The sequence below is a fragment of the Chroicocephalus ridibundus genome, chromosome 6, assembly GCF_963924245.1.
Source record: "Chroicocephalus ridibundus chromosome 6, bChrRid1.1, whole genome shotgun sequence".
NCBI classification, from domain to species: domain Eukaryota; kingdom Metazoa; phylum Chordata; class Aves; order Charadriiformes; family Laridae; genus Chroicocephalus; species Chroicocephalus ridibundus.
Genome location: NC_086289.1, coordinates 67,160,505 through 67,181,620, shown reverse-complemented (window position 1 = coordinate 67,181,620; position 21,116 = coordinate 67,160,505). Strand labels below are relative to the sequence as shown.

Sequence of the window (21,116 nt, the reverse complement as noted above, 5' to 3'; positions counted from 1 at the left end):
GGCTACCCAATATTCATGCGGTGCTTGGAATTCTGCAAGTAATTTTAAATATAGCAATAATTTTGCAATAAGAGACAAAAAGGGTTTATTTCCCTTTCCTAGAGATTTTATTTGGTTTTTATTTTTAAGGGAATTGATTGAGGGAAAATCTATAGTGACAAACATAAGTTATTTTTCTAAGGCAACTTGAAGCCACTTATCAGACCACTGTAGAAGATGAACGGACTGGAAAGTGGCTGAGCTGAAGGTAAAGTAGCTGAGTGCGCCTGTATTTCTGCTTCCGTGCTGATTACGGTCATTACAGTTATTGGACTCGATACTGTACACTATGTATTTTTAATTACATTTTAGATTATTCTTGGGCAACGCACGGTAGTGCAGGTCACTGGGGGGGCAGGCAGAAGCTTTTGTGTCTCTCCTTCTCCTCCTTCCTCATCTTCGGCTTGGGCAGAGTTGCCCATCCTGTATTTAAAGTAGGCTCCATAAGGACAGCGTTTACACACACGCGTGGCAGAAATGCTGTTTTACCTCTTGCCACCCAGGGTACAGGCGAGGCAGTGTTATTGCCCGATGACGCACTAATAGTTTGTAAGTTAATTGTGCCACAAGATGGTAAAAAGAGCAACGTCCCCAATGGGTAACACGGTGAAAATACCCTGACTGTTCCTGAGGGAGCAGGACAGACACTGGGTCCCTGGGGGCTGAGCTGTGAGTTGCTCTGGCCTTTGTCAGTCCAGATGTCAAAATAAGTTGCATTATTTTAGAAATGCAAAACTGATAGAAAACATCACATTCCTAACCGGTCAGTGCTGTGATATTTACAGGACACAAATAACTCTGGGTTTGCTTTAAGGATTATTTTTTATGAAATGGATTGCTGATGTTAAATGACTTTTGAAATATTCCTAAAGAGGGAACTAGAAAAGATAATAAAGATGTAACAGGGAGTGACCTCTACAAAGTGCAGGGCTAGCTTATTTCTGGAGCGCTGGGTAAGGGAGGGCTGATAATAAACACATCCCTTTCCCAAGGGAAGAAGGAGTTGTGCCTTGGGAGGGTGAGGAAAGAAATGGTCATGCCTGGGAGACAAAGCCCTGGGACTCTCCAACCCCTTTCTTAGCAAAAAATCACATTTCTGGGCTGGATTTACCCATGAGAGGTTGGCCATCGTTCCAGTGGGATGGCACATGGTCTCGCAGCCCCACATGGACATCCCACTTCTGGCTCTTGATTCCTTCTCTATAGGGCTGCTGCTGCAATAAAGCAAGCTGTTGCAGTTAGTGGGGAGTGATATCCTCAAAATATGCCTATCCAAAATACAGCACAGCAGGAATATAACTGTACTGAACTCGGTAGTGTGGATTAAAGCCTCAGAGACAACATAAATGCCTGCCTTCAATTGCATGAAATTCTAAGTTGTTATTGCAGGGCTGAGGAACAATTAGGAGGCGTAATGGTGGGGAGAAGTACGTGATGGCTAAGGGAATAGCAAAAGTGATGGACAGGGGAGTCCGAGCTGTCAGCTCCGTCTGCACGGCCTCCCAAGCAAAACACGACTAAGGCCTGAAATGTCTTTCTGAAGCGACAGCTGAATGCCTGAGGTCAGGAGGAATGTGGTCTTGGGGCTGACCCAGCTAAACTGCAAAAAACCTTTTCTGCATCGCAGCAAAAGCCTGGCTTTCGTCTGGGGCAAAGGGAGGACAGAAATAACCCCCTTGTTGTGTGTTCACCTCCCCAGTTGTAAATCAGGACGGCCAACCGCTGATTGAAGGCAAGCTTAAAGAGAAGCAAGTCCGCTGGAAGTTTATCAAAAGGTGGAAAACTCGCTACTTCACTCTGGCTGGCAACCAGCTGCTTTTTCGGAAAGGAAAATCCGTAAGTCAGAAAACCGTCAGTTTGATTTCTCTCTCTCCCTCCTCCCCAACACCATTTCCCAGAGGTTTTTAGAACTCAGCTTTGCCCGTGGTCTCTGTACGCCGCATGGCCAACTTCAGCCATGGGGTTGCTCACTGGCTTTAGTTACATTTTTCTCTCTGGATCAAGAACGTGAGACTTTCGAGAGCATTAGATTGACACTGCTCTTGTTCTGGCAACAAATGCCCAGGGCTCAGCTCTGCGACACCCACGTCTCAGTCATTTATCCCCTACTAGCTGGTGACCTGTGCCCGAGCATCGTCCCCTCTGCCTTGAGGTCACTTCTCCGATATTGCTAAAGCTTCTGGTCCTGAAGGAACTACAGTGGGTTAAAAAACAGTTTCCAGTCTTGATCAGTGATTCTTTATTTCCTTGAATAAATGCAAATTCAATAAGTTCTGCTCAGGTAAATATATTTTTTCCACTTGCAAGGTAAGCAAGGGAAGTAGTCACAGCCAACACGCTACACGTGAGCTGTGGTTTCTGGGTTCCCAATTTTCATGGGACCAGCAGTGTGCGGGGGGGAGATGGTGATGTTCAGCATGTTGGGAAAGTCAGGCCCTCCTGAACACCTCAGGGCAGTCGTCTCCAAAATCAAGCAACTGTTCACCAGTTTTGAAAGTCTTGCCTGCTCTTGTATACTAATAAGTGTTGAGATGACGGCATTATAATTAGTGTTATTTGTGCAGGAAATACAAGTGTGTTTAAAGCAAGGTGATGCTAAAATGCTTTTCTCCCAAAGGAATGGAATTTTTTTGCTTTCACTTCTAAATTCAGAGAAATTCTGCTGAAATCTCTGTGAAATTCTTCGAAATTTGTACCGATAGGCCACAGAGAAAAGTGTGTCCCAGGCACAGCAGGGCAGGTAATTGAATCCAGTCCTCCTTAGTTATTACTTCTCAGGAGAAACTAATTTTCTTCAGCTTTTTGCAATGAGAATTATCAAACATTGTGCAAAATGGCCTATTTATTTTTGTTACAAGAGCTCTCTCTTAGATAATCCAAAAATAGCAGCATCTTCCAACTATAGCCAAACCTTAATATCTCTGGTAAATAATCTTTATTTTTATAGAAACCTAGTAAAGCTCTTTAAGCTTCTTAAATGGCTTCCTGAGCCCCTTCCTATAGGAAATACAACAGGGTGTCCTGCCGAGGAGGAACATGTGCGTTTCATGGGACAATAAAATCCTTCTGAAATGAAAGAGCCTTTTCCTTACTTTCTAGTGACTTTTCCTGGTGTTTTGGTTGAGATTCTGAAGACAGTTGAATCCACAGGTGTACCACAGCTGCAGCTCAGTTCTGGCTGATGTTGCCTTTTGAAAGAGTGTCAGAATAATCGTCATTTTTTAGCAAGTCAATTGGTTTATAGAAATGTATTTAACAGAATGGCTTTAATTAGTTCTCCAAACAAGCCAGGCATAAGGCACATCGGAATACCTTGATTACTCCTGGGATGCGATTAGCGTGCAGAAATCACCTCCATGGATTTGCATTCTCAGTGCTCCCCCTGTTCACGTGGAGAATGTGCAACGCGGGGCAGGCGGGCGACGCTGGCAGATTAGATTGTTGAACCACAGATTTTGTTCAACAGTGTAATTCATCTCGATTAACTTTCCCTTTTTAACTGGCAAACTCAAGGTTTGTTTGCTTTTTTTTTTTTTAAGTTGAACACAAATACCTGGACTGGTTCATCAGTGGAGCAGGCTGGCATCCAGCAGTGGGGTTATTGCACCGGGGTAATCAGTCTTTCAAGCTGGTGCATTATATCCTGTTACTTCTACATTTTTGGCCTGAATTCAAGAGTCAAGTCCTGCCATTAACCGTTGCTTGGAGGCTGGAGCAACCCTGAGCCCACCGGTTTTGGTTGCACACATGCCATGGGTTGACTATTGCAGACACCAAACAGAAAATTTTAAGCCCTTTAGCAAGGCTGGAGATATGAAGCCTCACAGAAGTGGTTTGGGCAATAAAAGAGTGACTTTCAGATCCCACAGGAGGTCCACTTCTGTGTACCTCCAGCATCTGGCAGGAGGACCAACCCCACATCTTGCTGGCCGGGGACCAGTACCAAAAGCATCGTAAGATGCGGGGCCACAGGCTGTGGCCGGCAAAAGCGGTGGTATAGGCTCCTGCCCAGCCACATCTGGTGCTTGTTGCAATCTTCAAGGACAGATGGTGCTCGCCTGGCTGATCATGACAGCTCTGCCCGTCATCTCTGGCGTTGTGGAGCAGGGCTGGGTGCTGCGTGGGTGTTTGGACTTTACACGCTGTTCATTTAAAAATACAAACCTAACACAGAAGAAGTATTGTGAGATGGCCAGCTGGCTGTGCCTGCTTATACTTGGAATCCCACCATGAACCTTCCCTTTGTACGAGTAACCATGTGGACAATATTTGTTCTGTGTAAGCAACTGTATGGCCAGGAGAAAGCCAAAATATAAGAGGTCTGAAAGCGAGCCACATCCTAAACTCATGGAAAATTGTGGTAAACTCCTTCACAGAAATGTGCCTAGGGTACAATCAACTCTCTTTAGCAACTTGAGGGCAAACACTATGTGGTAATGAAGGAAATATATCATTTTTGCTAGATAGGCTTCTAAGTCTAAACGTCTGGCTCATGGGGTGCAAAGTTTTGGTTCTGGAGTCTATCGCTGCTTTGCATTTTCTGGGATAAATCCCAGGTGAGATTTCAGTGCAGAGCCAGCTTAGTGCTGTTGATAAAGTCTCAATCGGTGTTGTGGAAGCAGGGGAGGGGGGCCATTGCTGTGGTGCCATGGTCACGCACGAGGAATCGGTGATGAATCTTTTGTTCCCGTGTGAAGTTGGAGACAAACCTCATTGTTCATGGCAAGTCGTTTGGTCAGAACTGAACATTTTAGTGGGAAATTATCCATTTAAAGAAAACTTCTCAGGTCTGGAATGGGGTCCCTGATAAAAAATGAATGACAGAGACAAATAAATGCCCCATCCCAGAATGCACAGCAGCAATGCCAGGGGATGGAGATGTGCTGGGAAGGAAGATGATGGCTCTGCGCTGTCGCTGACATTTGCAGCCCAAGGACCTCCCATGTTTCGGAGGGGGTCTGTCTGCTCACCCAGCCACTGCCCCTGCCGAGGGGTTCAGGCCAGCCTCTCTTGCTGGAGAGCTGCTCTGCTTCGGGTATGGATTATATTCTGACTTGAGTAAGAAAGGAGGGGATTGCCCAGGGATTATAGCACTTCAGGAATGCAGGAGACCTTGACTGCAAATAGTACGTATGTATGCAACACAGAAGATCTCCAAAAGTTGGAGATCTGGGTATTCATTATGGATGTGAAAAAACAGCAGATCAGTGGTAATGGACTATCAGATCCCATAGAGGAATCACAGCCATTGGGCTTGGCACTTCTTTTGGATGGTCTTTTCAGATGAACTTTTCCTTAGTACAGTAAAATGTTCTTTCCCAGAAGGACTGAGCCATTTTTGCAGGAGAAGTCTCCCTGCCCCATTCTGGTCCTGCGTTTCAGACCTGGCCAGCTGGGAGAGCAGCTCTGGAGACAGCAGTTCCCACACCGAAGCCTCTCCCGAGTCCTGCTCAGCTCCTGCAAGATAATTAACCCCTAATTCTCACTCAGATCAGTCCAGACCTTTCCTGTATGATAGGAACAGAAAGCTTTTGGAAAGTCTGCCTTACTGCTCTTGGTGAAAAGTATAAGCAGCTCAACAGGAGAAACATATTCTTGAGGAATCAGGGCCTTGAGCTTAAACTTCTCACCTGGAGACACAATTTGTACATTTTTTATGATCTCACAAATCTCTTCTCCTGCAGGAAACTTCCATGATTTTGTACAACTCTCTCTTATGCTCCCTGCATCATATTTCTTGCAGTGACACTAAGATTTCCTAGATGTACATACTTTATACATTTTCAAACAAAATTGCAACTGAACTGTCCCGTATTTTCCATTCCCCACTGAGAAATGCCATGATTTTGCTCATATTCCCAGGTCAGACTGAAAGTATCTGTTCTGTTTTCAAAAGGAGTTGCTGCGTCCAATTTTGGGTGGAGACTCTGAGAAGGGGAACAACTTATCACTGCTTAAGCAGAGACAGCTTTCTTCACTCCCCAAGGACTGACTGAGTTTTGTACCTACGAAGCATTTGCCATCGGCACGAGTTGTGCCTGGCACCGTTAACAGACATCACTATTATTAAAGGCCAGAGAAAGAAAACGCCCATGTTAATAGCTGAAGATGGAACTAAAAACTGCAACTACTGAGAGGGAAATGCTCATGATCGTTGGTCTGGACCCTTGGCCGTTGGGTGCAGTAGGCCATGACAGCCCATGAAACCCGATGGTGTTCAGCAGGGGAGCGTGGCACTGCGTGGGAGGGGGGTTTCTAGCTCCCCTAAGGCTCTTTTGGGAAGTCCCCATCAATCTGTTTCCCTGTATGGCCAATGTTTACTAGCCCAGCTCTAGAGACATCGACTGTTTATTAAGACGGTGGAAGCTCTACTGCATGAACATGGTTGTGTCTGTCCTCCCTGTGTTTCAGAAAGATGACCCCGACGACTGCCCCATTGAGCTCAGCAAGGTGCAGAGCGTTAAAGTGGTGGCAAAGAAGCGCAGGGACCGCAGCCTGCCCCGGGCCTTTGAGATCTTCACCGACAGCAAGACCTATGTTTTCAAGGCCAAAGACGAGAAGAACGCTGAGGAGTGGCTTCAATGCATCAACGTCGCTGTTGCGCAGGCTAAAGAGCGGGAGAGCCGCGAGGCCACCACGTACTTGTAGAGCTGCTGACACCTCCGTGGCCATGCCAGCAAACCAAATGTGTCTGGGATCGTTCCGACGCAGAGGTCCATACCGTGGACCTCTTACCTCCAAAATCGGGCCATGGAAAACTGTGGGGGAGACCACCTGTTGGCAGGGGCCAGGGAGAGCTTTGTGCAGCATGAGAGGTCTAAGGCATCAATGACCTACCAGGTGATGGAGCGCCACCATGCAGGGGCGCTCCCTGCACCGGGACGTTTGCTGGTGTAGAAGCAGCTTCCACGTCCACGTGTGAAATGCAGTTTTTTTTCTTCAGCCTAATGGCCTGTAAGCCAGGAGAGGTGCTTAGAAACAAGCCTGGACCCCAGCCCCTCAGCCTTTGCTTCTGGGATGCAGGGGGTCGCGGTGGCTTTAGACACTGCTGAGATCATTTGAGCACATAAGGGCTTTCTGCTTTTCTCAATCACTCTTTGTCTGTAAAAAGATAATTTTCCTACTTATTTAATCTCGGTGTACTTTATCCTTTTACTGTTTATATATGTCTGTGGAAAAAATCAAATTTGGGGTTTAAAATTGAGCAATTGTAAAGATTTAATACTGCTGAAAAATAATTTTAAATATTTAATTGATTTGACTTTCACTCTTTTTTCTGCTTTTTCTCTCCTTCATAACGGAATGTAATTTTAAAAATTTATTTTCCTTTCTTTTTTAAAGTGTCTTCTCTGTTCTTCAACTTTTCAAAATTTCTCCAAAACTCTGAAATTCCCAGTTTGTTTGATTTTCTTTGTCACTCAAAAGATTCCAAAGTGGAGGAAGTACTGTAGAAAAGACTGAAAGCAAAAAAGGAAAAGAGCGGGGGGGGAAATGAATGAGAGAAGTCTGTGGGTGATCTCAGAGATCATTCAAGGCTGAGTAGAAATAAAATTTGACATTTTCCAGCCTAGAAAAATGTATCTTTTGCAAAAAAAACCAAAAAAAAGTTATTGTGAAAAAGGGAGAGTTAAGATGGGGGGGGGGGATTAATTGTAATGCTTTTTACTGTAATATGTGTCTTCCACTCAGTAGCAGAAGGAGCCCACAGCTTTTCTGGAAGTTCCTCACAGAGCATGGCAATACAATCTGCTGTCTGAAGTAGTCTCTTGCCCACTTTCGGTTGTGTTTGCTGGGTGAGTTTGGGCTTTGGCTTTGCGGCCAGGAGGGCAGCAGGGGCTGGTGAGGGCCCCTGTGACGGCGGGGACCTGCCAGGGGTCATCAAAAGCACTGGGGGAACAGGGAGCAAGAGGAATGACCTGGGAAATAAATTCGGGTTCAAGCCTATTGAGTGAAGCTCGTGCTGGTGCTGCCGAATGAAGCCTGTTCTCAGCGGTCACCACGAGCCTTGTGTCCCATACCACTGGGGTGCAGCTTGAATGACGGCATCCCTCTGAATTTACAGCCTGGTTCTTCCACCATCCTAAATGTTCCCAACTCTCTTGATTTCACTGGGGCTGCTGGTCAGCCGCTCTGAAAATGGGTACCAGGCCAGCTCAGAAAGGTTCATCTGCCTGCGTTGAACTTCTCTCGCTTTAGGAAAACCACAACAGCGGCTGGAGCAGGGATGCTCGGCCACCGCCAGGGAGCCCAGCCGTGGGCAGGTGAGCTCCCTTCCCGTGCAGCGTGCACGGGGAGGAGAAGACAGGCATGCAGCTGAGCAAGGGCTGGAAGAGGTATGGAGAGGAGAGGGATATGAGAGATTGAACTCGATGGTTTGGTGCTTGATGGGGGCGTTCAGCCGGGTTTATGGCTCGAAGCTTGGAGTCTTGTAGCATGCCGTGTAAATATTTAGCTTTGGAGTTTGATAAGTTGCGAGCACTGAGTGCTGCTGGTATTTGTCTCTCCAGCCTGCCAGAGCTCTGTAATTTGTTACATTGACAGGTAAGATGCTAACATTTGGTAGTGAGCATTTACTCAAATTAGAACAAGAGAAAATTAGTTTCTGGTACCATAGGAGTGCCTGAGTTCTGCTGCCAGGTCAGCGCTAAGGGCTGCCTGGTCCCTCGCATCTGGTGGCCCCAGAGAGGTATTTCTCAACCTTATCCATCAAAGCACTATCAAACCTTTTGGGAAGAAACGCCACAGACCTCATAGTGATACCAGTGCTATGAATTTACATTTACAGTGAAATGACAATTAGGCTGAACTTTAAAAGGCTGTTTGCTATTTCTGTGTCCCCCTTTTTAGTTACCTGCATTCGTGGGGATGTCTGTGTTTCTTTGCTTGTTTTTCTTCCCTCATTATTTTTAATGCCCTCTGCTCTGCTCTGGTGAGACCCCCCTGCAGTGCTGCGTCCAACTCTGGGGCCCCCAACATAAGGACACGAACCTGTTGGAGCGAGTCCAGAGGAGGCCATGAAGATGGTCAGAGGCTGGAGCCCCTCTGCTGTGAGGACAGGCTGAGAGAGTTGGGAGGGTTCAGCCTGGAAAAGAGAAGGCTCCGGGGAGACCTTAGAGCCCCTTCCGGTATTTAAAGGGGGCTTATAAGAAAGATGGGGACAAACTTTTCGGCAGGGCCTGTTGCAATAGGACAAGGAGTAATAGTTTTAAACTAAAAGAGGGACAACTTAGGCTAGATATAAGGAAGAAATTTTTTACAATCAGTGTGATGAAACCATGGCCCAGGTTGCCCAGAGAGGTGGTAGATGTCCCGTCCCTGGAAACGTTCAAGGTCAGGTTGGATGGGGCTCTGAGCAACCTGATCTAGTTAAAGATGTCCCTGTCCATGGCAGGGGGGTTGGACTAGATGGCCTTTAAAGGTCCCTTCCAACCCAAATGATTCTATGATTCTATGAATCATTTCCCAGACCCGATGATGATGTTTATGGAGGCCCTGGGGGACAGCGGTGCACCAGGGAACTGGCAGAACAACGCTAAGACCTTGTGCGCTGTGGCTCTGCTGTAGCCACGCGTGGGCAGGGTGCAAAGATTGCAGGGTGGGAAACAAAAGCAAAGCTCAACACTGCTTGGGGGCAGGATTAATCTGAGGTGACCAGGCTCTGATGGTGAACTTCTGGTGGAAGGAATGATGTCACCAAGGCAGTGTGCCACCATGCTTCGCACCTGTAGCCCTGATATCACCTTTCCAAACCATCCCTCCAGCCTGGAGACGTCCTTGTCCCTGACCTATGCCGCCCCACTGTCCTCCTCTTCCTCCTCAGCCATTGAGCACCAGCTGGGCTAATCCCAAATCATGTCTTTTCCAAGTCTCCGTGTTTTCCCCAAATCCTCTTTGAGATAGTGAAACAAAACTGGTAATTCCTTCCTTATGCTCTGGCGCTCCTTCCCTGACTCCTGTGGGAGTTCGTGTATGTTTGTTTTGCTTTGCTTTGAGGGTCTCCAGTATTTCCTGAGACCTGGTTCCTCCCAGCGCTGATGGGCTGGAGCCCTCCTCCAGCCCCGGGGACATCCTGCCCTGGGGGCCTCTGCAGCGTGTCTCCGCCAGCGCTCCAGCCAGGGCTCCTAACGCATGTTGAACAACTGACCTGGCACCCGTGCCCTGGGAGGTCAGGAAGCCCTGGTCTGAAAAGACAATATTTTATTTCCAACATTCCCATGCTGACTGGAGAAGGAAGTGCCAATAGATCACACCAATCGGCCAGCAGCTGAGAACAAAGCGGTTGCTGAAGCATTCCTGGATGATGGAAAATCAGGGAGAGCTTTAAAGCTGGCTATAGGTTTGTAGATCTAAAAGATAAATTTGCATTGACGCTAACGATGTCAGAGGGGAAAGAGAAGACCTCTGTCAATGGCCCGTGCAATGCCTTAACCAGCTCCAGACTTCCCAATGCTCTCGGCACTCCAGAGAGGACGCTGAAATGTTAAAATTCCTGAAAATTCTTGTAACAACTAAAATGTGGAGACGAGTGTTGGATCAGAGAATGTAGCAAAGTGATCAGGACAACTTTGTTAAAGCTAAATTTAGATACAGAAAATATGGAAAGGCCATCTGGGACCAGTCTATCCAAGGAAGTCTATGGACACCTGTGTAGGTCACCTGGCTGGGCAGAGTCTGGCTCCCCGGTACCGATCTCTGTCCCGCTCCCTGTCATTTACATGGAATCAGGCAAAGCATGCTTTGTGCCAATAATACAATATTGTAATACTTAGAACGCCTGTTACCCTTCATGCCTCTAAAGCACGTGAAGTCAAATCCAAGCCTGATGCTGAAGACCAAAAGGGTTTTTTTGGGGGGAACATGCACCCTTTTCACCTCTAACTCTTTATTTACTGTTATCTCAGTGATACGGGACAGTTTGTTTGGGGTTGCTGACGCACAGAGTACGAAGCAGGCTTGATGCAGACAGCCCGCTCTCCAGGACATCGTACAGCACGTAGGGAGTGGGGAAGAAGTCTACGGTAAATTGCGTATCATGTCCATACAAATAGTGCAGGTCTGCAGATGGACGGCCGCCACCTCTGCTGCTGCTGGATGGAAGTGAAGCCGTGGAGCCAAACCTCGATTTAAAGGCAGCAGCGCAAGGGTAAGAAAAGATATATGATGGGAAATTTCCACAGCTTCTCTGGCAGACAAGGAAAGGAGATTTCAGTCATTTAATTTTCAATACCTGGACCAATAAATCCTTACTTTACCCACAGGACACACCATTGAGTCTAATGGGAATGAAATTAATTCATAGGTGTGGACTCGTGGATTTATGGTCTTAAGTTCCAGAATTACATCCTTTACTAAACACTGAATTCACCCACCGAGGCACGCTGCTGGAGTTCAGTGATGCAGTAAGTTGGCCATTAAAAACATTTTTTACAGACAAAATAGTCTGTGTTTCTTAACTTGATGCCAAGTCTCAGTCTGCCACCTCTGCATTACACCCTCAATTTACTGCACCTGCTTATCCGTGTCTGCGTTATGTACACACACATTGTCACCTACCTGACAGGGTACGGGGATGTGCAAACCGGGGCTGAGCATCCACTTCGCCGTCAAGTGATTTCCAGGTCTGAGTGGGAAACTCATGTATGGGGCAAACACGGCTCTGCTTCACCTGCTCTCTCAAGGCTTTGTCATCAGCACTTGGCTGTCACCAGGCACTTACGTCCTTCCTTTCAATCTTGGCGTGATTGAAACAATATGGAATGCATAGCTATGTAGTTAGAGAGACCCTGGGTTCTATGCCAAAATATAATTGCATAAAATAAGAAGCTTAGCCACACTTTTCCTGTCTTAAATTAAAACTTGGAATAAAATAAAAGAGAAATTCAGCTGGCAACTTATTCTAGCCATCCTTCTAAAAGGAGAAACACAGAAATCATCAATCTAGTTATGATGAGAGCAGGGAGATTGAAAAAAAAAATTAAAAATCCCACTGTTGCAGATTTTCTTCTTGAGCAAATATATAAGTAGTTTTTATTGATTCTTTTTAAAATAATGTGTATCAAAACACTCTAGATTTAAATGGCTGCTGCACTCTGAACAGGGAACAGGTTGGTAGTTCCTGCTGCGCTGCATTTTCTTGCTTTGGTTGTTGTCCCTTGCAGGAACCACCCCAGCCCCTCGCAAAGGCACTGCGGGAGCTCCCCACGGCCCCGGCGGAGGGTCCCGGGGCAACCGAGTGTGTGTGACGGCGCTTGCGGAAAAGGGGATGCAAACATCCTCCTCGGCTGCAGCGCGGGACTCTGCCGAGCGTCCCCTCCTCTCTGCCAGGGAACAGCCTGCCTCTGTCCTGCACAGCTTTCGGTACGGAAGATGTCGTTGTCCCTCTGTTGGGGGGGTGAGCTCACCTTTGCTGAAGAACCCTGTTATTCGGCCAGTGTTTGGGAGAGGAAAGGAGCCTCACTCCTATGGAGAGGGGGACAAGTCCCAACCCCGGCCGTGTGGGACACTACACCCAGCTGCTGCATCAGGTACTGCGCTCCCTCCTGCTCCCCAGGGGCAGCGAAAGTGCCATTTCCACCCGGTCTGTGAGACCAGGCAAGCTCTGGGGGCGTCCTGGCTGCGATGCTGGGGCTCAGCCAGCCGGTCCCCCCGTTATGGTGAGGCATCGCCTCCCAGAGCCATGGCACAAGGTGGCCCGGAGACAAGGCTGCCAACGGGGAGAGCTCCCAGCCCAAACCAACACCCTCCAGCCCTCTCTGCATCCTGGGGGGACAGACCGAGGTTTAGGACCTAAACTTGAGGCCACAGCTAGAAAACCAGACCAAAATCTGGACCTGAACACTCCTGAATGAGAGCAATTTCCAAATCTAACACAAGTTTTACAGATCAGCATAACTTCTCTAGGAAACATATTTCTTCAAAATATTGGCTCCGGCTTACATGAAGACTTTCAAGTAAGGACAATAATCCCCGTTTTTCCTGGAAGAGTTGATGTCCACCATAATTTCGATGCCACATCACATGTATCTTCCAGGAATCCAAGTCATGGCGAGTGTGTGGCCTCACATTACACTCAAGAACAACTGGTACTTCAGCATCACCACTTCGCCCGTCTGACGACATGACAACAAAGGGGAGCAAGCTGAGGGCTTTGGCAGAGCAGAGCTGGCTCGCACCTCACGGGCCATAGACCAGCCTCGTCACGTAGCACTTCTGCGGAGAGGACGGGACGTGGGCCCCGTCCGGAGGCTAAGGCAAGGTGGGGTGGGGGCTGGCAAAGTTGGAGCCGAGTGGGGTGTCCAGCGGTGGGATGAGCCGCCTTCCAGCTGTGTGCGATGGCAACGGTCTGCAGTTGCTTAAAGCACCAACCGGTGCGACCCATGGGGGACCTACTGGACCGAAGCCCTGATGTAAAGGGAGTTGGAGGGGATGACCTCCCGAGGTCCCTCCCAGCATAAATTATTCTGTGATCTATAGCGGGGCAAGAGGATTGCCAAAAATGTATCAGCAGCTACCATCGCTTCGCCTAAAACAAATTGCAAAGCGCTGCTGCAGCTCTGCGTAGCCCCCGGAGCTGTGCTACGCTGTATGGGTACAGCTGCGTGTGTTTTTCCTCCGGTGATGACTGCTAAGAGAAGAGCAAACAAAGAATAGCCCTCTCTGTAAGCAGCGTGGCCAGCGATGAGCTGCTGTGGAAAACTTCCTCATGGGGAAAATCTCTTCCCCTGTTCTCTCATGACCATCTTTCTTCCTGTGCTTGTTTTGTTTATCATAGAGTCACAGAATGGTTAGAGTTGGAAGGGACCTTAAAGACCATCTGGTTCCAACCCCCCTGCCCTGGGCAGGGACACCTCCCACCAGACCAGGTTGCTCCAAGCCCCGTCCAGCCTGGCCTTGAACACCTCCAGGGATGGGGCAGCCACAGCTTCTCTGGGCAACCTGGGCCAGGGGCTCACCACTCTCACAGTCAGGAATTTCTTCCTAATATCTCATCTAAATCTCCCCTCTTCCAGTTTAAAACCATTCCCCCTCATCCTATCACTCCCCTCCCTGATCCAGAGTCCCTCCCCAGCTCTCCTGTAGCCCCTTTAGGGACTGGAAGGGGCTCTAAGGTCTCACCGGAGCCTTCTGTTCTCCAGGCTGAACAACCCCAACTCTCTCAGCCTGTCCTCACAGCAGAGGGGCTCCAGCCTCTGATCATCTTTGTGGCCTCCTCTGGACCCACTCCAACAGGTCCATGTCCTGCATGGCTGTTTGCATCTCTGTAAGCCTGAGATGAGTTTCTCCTGTGCAGACCCATGCCCCTGTGAGGACTCCGGTCATTGAGAGATCCATTTGATTGCGAGGATTGATCCGAGCCCTGCCTGGGTCGGAGCAGGGACCCACAAGTGTCTGTTTGCCGGCTGCGCACCTGAGATGTGCAAAGTGCGGGATCCCTTCTGCTGCTGGCTCCCTTCTTCTTCTCCTCCTCTCATCTCCAGAATATAGATATTATAGATTCCTTACCTTCTGATTTCCCACTCGTGTCTCGCGTGGTCGGACTGCCTGTGGCTGTAGGGAGAGGCGCAGGGAGGACTGGTTTCTCCATCCAGCCCCGGACAGGGGGAGCGGGCGGCACAGCGGGTAAAGCAAGAGCAGCTGATGCTGGCGCTTACGGCCGCTGCCCAGCCTGGGTTGCATCACGAGTCACACCACCGGTTCCAACAGCTTCAGAACATGAAGAATGAGGTTGTTCCATGGTAAAAGGTTTGTAGGATAAATATGAAGATTAATGATATTTAGCCAGGCAAGTGGTACGTAATCATTGGTTTCTCTAACAAATTTAACTACTTCATCTCCTTCTCCCTTGCTCACAAGCAAATCATTCTTTGTTTCAAATATATTTGTTTTATTATTCCCTCAAAAATTATTGTATTCTTTCTTGTGAAGTTTTTGCAAATGGCTGTTTCTGATCACTTGACACCTATGCCGTGCTGCTCAGTTTTTACTGCCCAAGCGTCTATTCCTGTGCCCAGAGGGCAGGATCGTACCTTCTGGAGTCGGATGACAAACAGCAGCGCTGTCCCACAAACCTCCTTATTAGATTGTTGTTTCCTCCCCAGTGCTAAACTGCCCGTGCTTGAAAATTCAAATTAAAATTTTGAACATTTTTGCTGTGTTTACTAAGTCTCAAATGGATCACATTCGCAAAACCAACTGAGCAACGATTTCCAAGGAAGCGCTGCAGGAGTGTGGCGGTGAGGCTGGCCGGGCCGTAAGCTCTCCCAGCCCTGTGCGCTTCCACGGGGCCATTAGTAGCTCCTCTTGACGGTATTTCCTAGAAACAAGAACCATAGGTTGTACACTGAAACTGCCTTCCCAGGGCTTGTTTATGAGAGCTGAGCCCAGTTCTGGGAAGTTTTCCAAGGAAATTTTACCCTACAATTCCCTCCCGCCTCCCCGAACAAAGCATTCCCCAGCGTGTTTGACAGGAACAGAATAAAACAGGCGATGAATGCTTAGGTATTGCATACAAGCATCACATGCAGCGTGGGTATAAATGGAATAAGCTGGACATCATTTTTCCAGCTTTTCCGATTCCAAGCTCAGCAGCCCACGGGAATAACCTTGCCTGCTTCTTGTTGACAAGTCGTCTAATTCATCTCGATGCTGGTGACTAATACTCCTCGGGTAAAATCCTTGGCCCCACCGAGGTCAACCGCGAAGCTCCTATTAACTCCAATAGGGCCAGGACTTTACTCGGATCATTGCCGGCCGTGGTGGTACCTTTACAGCTTCCTGCAGCCACTGGGCTCGTCCAGCTGCAGAAACACAGACCCTTCCCTCCCCACCCCCATGGACAAACCTCAGCCACCAGGTTTGTGAGCGAGGAGCGTCTTGGTGAGAAAAGCTGCTTCTCTCCCTCCTACCGGCACCGAGCATCACCCACAGCTTCAGCAATGTGCAGCCACCCCGTGGGATGCGGTCACCCCGCGACGTCGCTTCTCGTGCTGCGGGGCAGTGATGGTGCTCCCGACGGCTCTTCCTGCTGAAATGGCAAGGGGAAGCAGGAAATAAACAAATCTTAGGGGTTTCGCTTGGTTTCTTTTCAGAGAAACACGCCTGCACCAGTTAGGAAGTATTTGTATTGCACCTGTGAAGGAACTGGACATTGATTAATTAGATGTCAAATTACAGCAACGTTGAGTTGGCTCAATTATACCATAAATCTCACTGTTGTCTAATTAGGTGAAGAAAGAAGAAAAATCAGACTTGATTCATTTGACTGCTTCACTGAAATGACCTGGCGCTTTCTAAATTTTCCGTGTGGGGGTTGGTGGTGTCAGGACCTGGATGTCCCCGGCCAGCCCCACCTGGGACCCCCACCCGGGACCCCCACCCCTGCCCCTGACCTGTACCCCAGCCCGGGCCGGGGCCTCCGTCCTGCCCCAGCGATGCTGTAGGAGCCCATCCCGGCACCGCCGGGGGATGCCCTGGCCCCAGGGAACCCTGACAGGTTTCACACAACCTCAGGAGACCAAAAGATTTTGATTTATTTGCTTCTATAAATGCGGATACTCTAATATAACTGCCCTGCCCGTCTTCTGTGGATATAAGGCATTTGAAAGGTAATCCTGGCATTTAATTTACTGCAACTTTTAGTACACGCTGAAATCACTTGGCTTTTTTGGGACAGAAGTACCGATTTAACAGACGTTTAAGCAATAGCTGTTGTCTAAGAGCCAAGTTTTGTCCACTGATCTCTGCCCTCCACTCCTGCCCTTCACTTCTTCTGGCTCCTCCTCAACAGGGAAATCAACCTGGACATGTGATTTCTGTCTGTCTTGCGGATAAAAGCACGGGGGAACTGGAATCTGAGGGGTCCTTACAAACCAGGCAATGCTTTTGCTGGCAGTCACCTCAGAGAAGATTGCTCTTTGAGGTCGGTGGCGTCGCAGCCCACCGCGTCCCCCGCCAGGTGCTGCTGAGCGCCTGCCTCTTCCCTCATTCAGCTGTGCAGTGCATGGTTAAACATCATCAAAATAACGTAATCACAGAAGGGGCAGCAACGCCCCCAGGTTAGGAGCAAAAAGTCCTGTTTTCTATTTACTGGCAGTTATTCATGGAAAATATGTGTGTCTGTAACAGGGTCCTTTGTTTTTACTCATTTTTTGTAAAAGATAACTTTGTGTTACCACCTAACACTCTTGTCAATGGCTACAGATCTGCATTCAGTGGGATGACTCTTTATTTAAGAGTAAACAACAGTAGAAGGCCATGTGTCACAAGGTGCAAAACAGATCTGCAACCAGAGGTCCCTGCCTGGTTGTGGTTTGGGGCTTCCAACCCAAGGGAAAACATTCGTGGCCAGTGGTGGTGTTTTTCCTTTGAAGAACGCAAGTGTGAAGGTCCTTTGCTTCAGCGCAGGTGGTGTTTAGGCAACAGCAGAGCATGTTTTTCCAGCTGTCCACGGCTGCGCCTCAGTTCTGACATGCAGAAGCCACTGCCGGGTTTCGGATGGCCCAGCACCACGCCGAGGGCGGCGCTGAATCCCGGCCACGCACTCGCACAGCTGCCGGGCTCCACTCAGTTTCCCCTCTACGTGGTCTCGATTCTGCTCTCTTAGTTAGACCTTAGTGATGTCTCATCCCTGTTGCTGAAACATTCTCAGTTCAGCATTGGGTTGAATGTGTTAAGAGTCCTCCCGGTTTATTTTCCCCGACTCGTTAAGTTTCGTTAAGACCCGCCGTGCTCTCCGAACGTTGGTGCCACTGACGGTCAGTCACTGGGGCAGTGGGGACGGGTGGCGCTGTGTGTGTGCCCCGCTCTCACGCTGCGCCCCAGCAGCCCACCACAGCCGCTCTTCTCTTTTGAAGGGAAGAAGTGAATCTGAAATAGATCAGGAATTCAGAAGGAAACAAAAAAACAGGGTCCCTTTCATTCCGGCCATGCTTTAGCTAGCCTGTCGTTGGCCGCTGGTTCAATGAAGTCCCTCTGCATCCCACTGCCCAGCCAGCGAGGGATCAGGACCAACATCACCGTCAGAGAAATGGGGGAAGCACATTTTCCACCGACACCTACAAGGTACGTCTTTAAAATGTCGACGACAACCCAAACTCCAAAGAATCAAAGGCGCTTGCTAAACGCATGCCATGTGTGTACGGGACTGTGACTGCGACACTGGCTCCCCGCCGGAGGTCGTGCAGTATCGGGTTCACTGTGTTTTTGTCATATGCCTTGCAGATCTGGATCCAGCACGATATGTCTCCAGGATAATTGGGCCCAGCCAGTTTGAGATTTCCATCAGCAGGACAAACAGGACTTCAGAGGAGCTCCACGGTACTCCTGCTCCACGGCTGGGGGGACCAGAGACTAATCCTGGTGGCACTGCACCAGGCAGATGCCGTATGTTAATAAAAGAGGTAAATTACCTGTCTAAAATACCCCAAGACCTCTGACAAACCTAAATTCTATCCCCAGTGAGGATTGCTACGTGGGAGCGGCAAGAAGGGGCCACAGGAGCCGCCTTCATTTCATTGCGTCGGCCAAAGTCACTCGGATGCTACCAGCATCGGTGGGCGGCAGAATTGCTGAGAGCCCAGTGCAGGGCACCTGCAACTACCTTCAGCATGTCTTATAATTTATGGGGACAAATTACATGACACTCTTCACTTTGCCAAATGTACTACCAGCCACTTGCCGTTGCTTCTGCTTCCTGACAGAATGGCTGATGCTGCCGGACAGGGAAATAAAAAAAAAAAAGATAGTACATGTTGGACAGCGAGAAACATTTGTCCTGTGCAAAGTTATTCCAGCCAGAATTCATCACTAGCTTGGTAAATACCTTGCAGCCCTCCAGATACTTGTGCGGATAAACAAAAAGCAGCAAATTGAATAGAAGACAAGTATTCAAAACTCTTTTTTCAAACCGTTTCAGCTCTGTTGAGTGCTTCACATCTGGCTGTATCCCGGTCCATTTAATCACCAAGGGGAAGGCATGTGAAAAGCAGTCGCCCTCTTCAAAAAGCGTATTTCTGCTTTTGGGCTTCCCTCTCTGCTATCTATTAGCTCCCCGTACTTGCAGCAGCTCACTTTCTCACTCGCGGCCTCCTGCTGCTCCGATTGCCTTTGACAAGGGCAATGCAATGGGGGTGGGGAAGGATGATGGAAAACATGACGGTTTTATCAGCAGCCTGTTGTACATACTATTATGAGACGAGAAATAAAACCCATGTGTAAAATACCAGTATTGGTACTAAACTCCAAAGCCCATAAGCCTGTTAACCATAGGGAAGGCTGTGACGGGGTGGATCAATGGTCTCAGACAAAAGCCAGCTGCCCGGCATCTTGCCTCTGACAGCAACCAGTAGCAGATGCTTAAGGAGAACGTAGGAGACAAATATCGAGTGACCCCCTCTCGGCACCATCCTCTTTGCTATCACCAGTAGATGCTTTAAGGACCTCTAAATGCCACATGCTTCTTCCTGGTCACCCCATGTAATAACGGGGTTTTGCCCGATCCTTTTTAAAGCCATCCATACTCTTGGCCTCCACAACATCCCATGGCTGCGGGTCCCACTCTTTAATTATGTGTTACTTGATCGTTTCAACGTCCCCATCTGTAAATCTTCTAATGGCAGCCTGAAGGCACCAGAGAGCACCTAAGTAGTTCAGTTGCCCAGCACTGAGGTTTCCTGCCTCCTTTTCCTTCCACGCGAGCCCGGCGAGCACTGTGAGAGATTTTTGAGCAGTCACAGCAAGCATGGCAGGCAAACGGGAGCTGGTACCTGAGCTCCTAGGCTCACAGCAAGAAGAGTCAAAGGGAAGATGACGCAAGATCATTAGGCTTATCTGAAATCTAAGCATCTAAGCACTTAAATGCAACAGGATCTTCAGGATTTTTCTATTGTTTATTTCTTCTGACCCTCCCAGACAGAAGGAGCAGCACAGTCTCATACCATCCAGTGTAACAGCAAACTAGACCACAAAACCCATTGAAATATGAGCAAAATAGGTCTTTTTTTTCCCCCCAAAGCAGCTAATGGGCCTTCTAAACTTTCACAGCTCCTGAAGAATTCACCATGTACCTCAGTTAAAATATTGTCAGCTGCCAGTTCTGTAAACCTGGCCTTACCCAAAGAGCCTCCACCAGATGGACGGCTGTGAGCAGCGTTTGAGGGCTTTCTGTATTCTATGTTTTGCCTCTTCCTTTCAATCTTCCTTTCTTTAAATCTATGGCTCTAATATCAGTATAGGAAGACCTTTCTTTCCACTTCTGCATCTCTATCAGTCACTTTCTCCAGTCCACTCCTCTCTTCATTTTTCTTTGAAAAAGTTCTTTCCATCTAAAAGATAGGATTGTGATTGATGGAGGCAATGGGAAAGTGAGAACCTGAAGATCTGGGATTAAAGTGCAACGTAGCGGTCACCTATTTGTTTCAGGAAAGATGAGGCTTGCCAGAGCAAAGCTGTTGGCAAAGACGCCTATTTATATGCAGACGTTGTCTGTTTTTTTGGAAGGGAGGACATTTTAGGACAGATGTCAAATAAGGCGCTGCAATGTAGCTTTTCAGAAGGTACCACCAAGCAGGTAGATGACTTGCAAGGGCACAAGCAATAGGTGAAGATCACACTTGTCTGCAGCGTGGCATCTTTGTCAGAAGGTCTCACACGTCGATGGCACTTTGTGTGATCCACCAGCCGGGGAGGAGTTCACGCTACAACAGCGGTTTGAATTCCCCAACTCCTTTCTACCAACTTTACAGTGTCCCCATGGTAAAGGTTCTCTGCTTCTAGGACGTGCCTTATCTCAGCTGTCCCCCAGGACGGCACTGTGACAGGTACGAAGCAGTAGGAGGCAAGCGAGATAAAAGAGAGAGAAAAGAGGGAAGGAAGAAGTTTCATGGACCTTCATGTAATTCTGAATAAGAGAATGATAAGCAAAGCCTCAGCGGGATGTGACTAGATGGAGTGTGTCTCTGTGTACATCATAAATCATCGAGGAGGCACACGCACCACTAAGTTATTTACTGCACACCCAAGGTGCTGGTGTAACAAGATGCCTCCTGCAGAGAGTGTCAACAAACGTTATGGATTCACGG

The 21,116-nt window shown here is 48.4% G+C and overlaps 1 protein-coding gene across 6 annotated transcripts in view; it reads left to right on the top strand.

Annotated features, from left to right (window-relative positions):
• Window positions 1-19,166, top strand: part of VEPH1 (ventricular zone expressed PH domain containing 1) — a 103,283-nt gene extending 84,117 nt beyond the window's left edge. The window contains exons 14-18 of one of the 6 annotated variants that reach the window (XM_063338949.1): window positions 1,739-1,875; window positions 6,451-11,182; window positions 11,298-11,438; window positions 11,600-11,657; window positions 12,198-19,166. In XM_063338949.1, the coding sequence (XP_063195019.1) occupies window positions 1,739-1,875; window positions 6,451-6,687 (374 nt within the window). In that variant the 3' untranslated portion in view covers window positions 6,688-11,182; window positions 11,298-11,438; window positions 11,600-11,657; window positions 12,198-19,166. Of the gene's footprint in view, window positions 1-1,738; window positions 1,876-6,450; window positions 11,183-11,297; window positions 11,439-11,599; window positions 11,658-12,197 lie in introns of those variants that run through there. The other 5 variants (XM_063338951.1, XM_063338950.1, XM_063338952.1 and 2 more) reach the window with 5 other exon arrangements.
• Window positions 19,167-21,116: the final 1,950 nt, after the last annotated feature.